The sequence below is a fragment of the Myxocyprinus asiaticus genome, chromosome 15, assembly GCF_019703515.2.
Source record: "Myxocyprinus asiaticus isolate MX2 ecotype Aquarium Trade chromosome 15, UBuf_Myxa_2, whole genome shotgun sequence".
Lineage (NCBI taxonomy): Eukaryota > Metazoa > Chordata > Actinopteri > Cypriniformes > Catostomidae > Myxocyprinus > Myxocyprinus asiaticus.
Genome location: NC_059358.1, coordinates 5,705,912 through 5,711,911, shown reverse-complemented (window position 1 = coordinate 5,711,911; position 6,000 = coordinate 5,705,912). Strand labels below are relative to the sequence as shown.

General features: G+C 35.7%; 1 protein-coding gene across 1 annotated transcript in view; it reads right to left on the bottom strand.

Moving 5' to 3' along the window:
- LOC127453076 (CUB and sushi domain-containing protein 3-like) overlaps nt 1-6,000 on the bottom strand; it is a 435,789-nt gene that overhangs the window by 58,667 nt on the left and 371,122 nt on the right. Inside the window, 2 exon segments of the mRNA XM_051719109.1 lie at nt 2,112-2,291; nt 4,816-4,992. Of these exon segments, the coding sequence (XP_051575069.1) occupies nt 2,112-2,291; nt 4,816-4,992 (357 nt within the window).

Sequence of the window (6,000 nt, the reverse complement as noted above, 5' to 3'; positions counted from 1 at the left end):
GGTGCTGACAGAATCTGAAAACTTTTATGATAATTGTAGAAAATCTGTGGAATTCTTTGGAATGCATTTAAAGGAACTGTTCACCTAAAAAGTATGTCATTATTTACTCACCCTCATCTTGTTACAAACATGGATGGTGTTATTTTTTACACATTTTTGTAGAATCTTTATGCTGCTCTGTTTAAAAAAAAAAAAAAAAAAACGGTGACTGCTGTCAAGCTACAAAAAAGCACCATAAAATCACCACAAAAGTAGTTTATATGACTCAGGTGTAATATTCCAAGTCTTCTGAAGAAATATGATAGCTTTATTTGCGGAACAGACCGAAATTTATGCCGTTATTCACTGATAATGTTACCTTCTGCTAAAACTCTGAAATCTAAAGTCACAAACTAAGCTGAATGATCTACTTTTTATGGTGCTTTTCTGTTGTTGTATGGAAAAGAGCTGCTTTTCTAAAATAAAATTAAAGATTAAAATTGTCCTTTTGTATTCCAAAGTAAATAAATGATGGAATTTTCAACTGTTCCTTTAAATATGGAAAAATGTGTTAAACCGAGCTGACAGTACCTCACTCTTATTTAATAAACAAACTTAAAAAAGGGGTGAGGGAAATGTAGATTTGTGTCAGCCTGATCTCATTAAAATTATACGACTGTGGTGACATTTTTGCGAAATGATATGATGTGGTTCCTTACACGTATTGCGGCAGTACTGAGGTGAAAGATCCACTGTGTGGCGCTAAAAGTGAGTTAAACTGATGTCTTTTTTAAATTTAATGCTCTTTTGTGTTTTGAATCAACAAAACCTACCTCCCTACCTTAAACTTAAACCTAACCGATAGTGTCATAAAAGCAAACGTGTGATGAATAACACAATTGCTGAAGCAAACACGTCATTTTGTGATGCTTGTCCAACGCTTTCGGTTCACTTGTCACATGCTCTTCAGGACTCGTACTCCAGTCCTTTGCATCACAAATGCAACGCTCTATCAGTTGAGCAACTGCGCAATTTGGTGACTCTCGAACAAGCTTGTAAATCAAACTGTTTATGTAATGCGAATGTTAAAATGTATCACCTTAGAAGTCATGCACTATAGTAAAATTGTTTACATGTCAGAAGATAGCAATGTGTGAGGATTAGGGTGAAAAGTAAGTGTTTATGAACTGATAATCTGCATTTTTATTCATGATTTGTGTGGAAGTGAATAAAAGTCATTGGTGTACATATACATACAGTACAACGAGCCACGTAAAAATTATTTTGCAAAAATGTAGCAATAGTAACGCGAGTCTGTGAAATCAGTTTTAATTATGTGAATGACAGGGATTTAAATTTTGTAGAGTATCTGTGGGTGCGGATTTATGTGTGGCCTTGGTTATCGCCTATTTGGATCTCCACAGCAATCGAAGGATACAGAAGTCATCCACCATTTCTACGAGATGGGGATCTGAGGAGACTGAGCCGAGATATTTATGAATCTCCTCTCTCTCGGCTCTATTCTGACATGTGTGAAAAACATTGAGGTTATCCCTTTTACTTTGATGCCTTTCTTTTTTCTTTTTTTTCTTCTCGCCTTTTCTCCCCAATTTGGAATGCCTAATTCCCAATGCGCAAAGTCCTCGTGGTGGCGTAATGACCCTCAATCTGGGTGGCGGAGAACGAATCTAAGTTTCCTTTGCGTCTGAGACCGTCAATCCATGCGTCTTATCACGTGGCTTGTTGAGTGCTTTACTGCGGAAACATAGCACGTGTTCCGCGGCATCCACGCACAACTCACCATGCGCCCCACCAAGAGCGAGAACCAGATTATAGCGACCACAAGGAGGTTACCCCATGTGACTCTACTCCCCCTAGCAACCGGGCCAATTTGTTTACTTAGGAGACCTGGCTGGAGTCACGCAGCATGCCCTGGATTCGAACTCGTGACTTCAGGGTTGGTAGTCAGTGTCTTTACTCGCTGAGCTACCCAGGCCCCCCACTTTGATTCCTTTCTTGAGAAATAAATGCCCATTTTCGAATCAAAATGTTTTGGAAACTTCAGAGCAACATCCAATTGTTTGTTGCCTGGTATCACAATTTTGGGAGAAAGAAAGCATTCAACCCTGTACCTTCACAGGTTGGTAACGTGCCACTCCATGTGCTGTTGTGGGTGCAGGTGCGGGTATCAATGCTCCAATTTTCCATCATGTAACCAGGCTGGCAGGAATACGTCACGTTCTGGCCAATGGTAAAATCCTCGCCGAATCTCAGCCCGTTGGCAGGTACTCCTGGATCCCCACAGCTAATCACTATAAGAGGAACAGAGTTAGAGTTCTTCAAGTAAAACTTCTGCATTACACTACATGTAATTTTACTGCTCTCAAAGTAAAAACAAAACATAAAAAGAACATATATTTAGCATATAATTATACAATTATCCATTCAAATAGAGTTTTACTTTACCTATACTTACTTTTCTTACTTGTTAGCAATTAAATTAAATCATGAACTGTAAAATACATAAATTGGTAACACTTTACAATAAGGTTGTATTTGTTAGCATTAGTAAATGCATTAGGTTTCATGAACTAATGGAAATTTTATTTTTATGGCATTTGTTAATCTTTGTTAATTTATGTAAATACAAACATTGTTCATTTTTAATTCATGTTATTACATAATTCATTAACTAATTTTAATACAACTATTAATTAGAAAAATGTATTAGTATACAGTATGTTACAAAATTAACATTAACCAAGATTAAAAAGTGCAATAAAAGTATTGCTCGTTGTTTGTGTTAACAAATGAAGTTAACTAATGTTAACGAATACACCCTTATTGTAAAGTGATAGCTATAAGAGTATCTAAAGAAACTGGATAAATCCAATTTAAATATACTGACATTATCTAATAGCGGTCTATTTTCAAAAATGACGGCTTATGAATTTCGATTTTACCTTGAAAATAGTAATATACTAAATAGACTATGTAGGCAGTAGATAGAAAGACATCTCATTTGGTTTTGGAACTGTTTTGCAACCTTTGTTGAAAAATAGCCAAATAATCCCAATGACTTTCACTGAAGGAGGGACCAGAATATCCTTGAGCCTTCAGAGTGGACTCTTTTGACTTGGACAAGTGAAAAACAATTAACAACCATTCAGAACACCTTAGCAACTGCATAACAATTCCCTGGCAATGACCAGTAACACCTGAGCATTGTGGCAATGAGTTTTGCACTTTTTACCTGCAGATAATGCTTAAATCTAGTTCTGGCAGTAAATGTCCAAACATGCTAATGTCCTTTGGGTGTTACAAAGTCTGGAAAGTAAAAATAAAAATGTACTAGCCAATGGCGATTCTTTCTCCAATGTGTCCGTAGATGGTTGATACGCATGTATTTGCCTCCTTGGCCTTAGAAACATGGAAAATGATAAGCTGCAATGTTTATGTACACTGGCAGCCAAAAGTTTGGAATAATGTACAGATTTTGCTTTTATGGAAAGAAATTGGTACTTTTATTCACCAAAGTGGCATTCGACTGATCACAATGTATAGTCAGGACATTAATAACGTGAAAAATTACTATTACAATTTGAAAAATGACTACTTCAGAGTTCTCATCAAAAAATCCTTCACGTGCAGCAATGACAGCTTTGCAGATCCTTGGCATTCTAGCTGTCAGTTTGTCCAGATACACAGGTGACATACTTTGTGATCAGTTGAATGACACTTTGGTGAATAAAATTTCCTTCCGAAACAGCAAAATCTGTACATTATTCCAAACTTTTGGCCGCTAGTGTATATGTATATTTGTGTGACTAAATGGCCCAACAGTAAATAAGTAAGTCTTATTTCAGAGAAACAAAAAGTTGTGTGTACTAGCTTGATCTGGGATAAGTTGTGTATAAAAATACAGCTGATAAATATATATATATATTCAAAGGTTTTGTGAATGCCATACTTGACTTTAATTGAGGATCTTGCTGCAAGAATTGCAATGTCAGCTGTTAAGAGATGCCTTTTCAGGAGTGGAGCAACATTATTTGCTAATGGAGCCCTTGAGTGTCAGCATCCATGAACGATCCTGCCCTGTAAATGTATTATACATCTCTTATTCCACAAGCAGCACCAAATAGAATTGCAATTTGTTTGTTTAAGTGCCCTGAATGAGCCGAACAAAACAACATTGATTCGACCATTGACATACGTTTGGGGCTGGACTACCTGTTAGCAAGAACATTTGAGATGGATTGCTTGAATCTTATTTTTAAAAAACAGTCATTATTTTAGCTAATCTGTTTGGCACCACAAGTTGCAAAGAAGCTGGTTTCACTTTTGACATCCCCAATTTATCTCAGAATTCCATCAACAACGAGCATCGCATCAGAGCATTGAATAATGCCATTGGAGTGGCCCATGGAAATTCACTGTAGTCCTGCTGCACACCCCCACTCATTATTTGCGGACTGTGCCAACATCAATCTTGGATTTTATGTCAGTCTGAGATTGATTCTTCTTGTCATTTCATCCTCCTATTACTTAGACAGCGGCAGTAATAAATCTCTTTATATTAATGAGAAAGCACATGACATGAGCAAGGTCCACATCTGAGCAACAACAACACCGTTATGTGATGGTTTGGCTAATTAAAAAATTGGCTTTTTGTTATTTCGGAAAGTCATGCCTGCTTAATTGGCAACATTTAGTGTAGCAGAAATAAACGGAAAAAAATGATTGAACGCTCAAGTTTTGCCAAATGTCGCACTGTTTTAATTTTTTCCAGGATGTAAAACAACAGCTTGAAGAATTCAGGATCTGAATACGTACGGGTGCAGTTGGGCTCGGCGCCAGACCAGGTGCCGTTTGCCAGGCACTGACGGGAAGGAGAACCGGAGAGGCGATATCCATCTACGCACGAGTAGATGATTGAATGAGAGAAGGTGGTGTCATCCACTCGTAAAATGCGTCCATTAGCTGGAGTCCCTGGATTCCCGCATTGAACAGCTATTAGATGAAAGAGAATAAGGATCGCATTAGTCGCCTGCCAATAGGAATGCACATACAGCAGAGATGCAGCTACTGTATATTGATTCAGATAGTTTCTGAATAGCTCATGAAGTTGGACCTTTTGAACAGAAGGAATTCAAGCACTGCTAAAATCACTTTCAGTATTTTCTGTATTTTTTGTGTTGTTTTTACTAAAAATATCTAAACATCCTTAAACAAGATGGTTATTAAGACTTCTTTTCAGAGAAATGTACATTAAATTACATTTATTCCTTTTACCTATTGGCTTTTTTCTTGTTTCACCACACTAAATAATGTTAGATTTATGTTTAAAACAAGAAAAAAACAATTCAAAAATGGGGTGAGAAAAACTAAAGACTTAAAAAAGTAAAAAAAAAAATAAAAAAAAACTTAATTGAAGATCTGTTCTCAGAAAACAAATCTCATTCTCTGATACATTTTTGCTTCTTAGGTAAATGTACCTTGTTTTAGTTATGCTCAGATATTTTAACTGGAAAACAAAATACAGATGAAAAAATATTTTTGCAGTGAAGTAAGCTTGCTGCAGTTTAGTCCAGTGGATTTCAACTGATTTTGCTTAAGGACCCAGATTTTACATTGAATATCAATGTAATATATGGTACACAGGGAAATATTTGGCCAAGGCTATATTGGATATTAGTAGCGATCTAACACAGTCCCAAAACTTTTTATGGTACAAAACACAAATGTCCTTAAAAACTTTTAAATGTATTTACAGTATATATCATAGGCGCAACAATATGCAAAATTATTGATATGATATTGGCTGAATTGGAAAATTGACTTAAAATAAGATGAAAAAGAAAAAGAAACTTAATTAAAAAGGTATGTTCTTTGAAAAAAAAAATTATTTTTTTTTTTTTTACATAGTTTTATTATATTTCCTGAGGTCCACTGATAATGTTAGTGAAGTTATTTATTTATTTATTTTATTTTTCACAAAAAAGTAATAATTTAGTAATA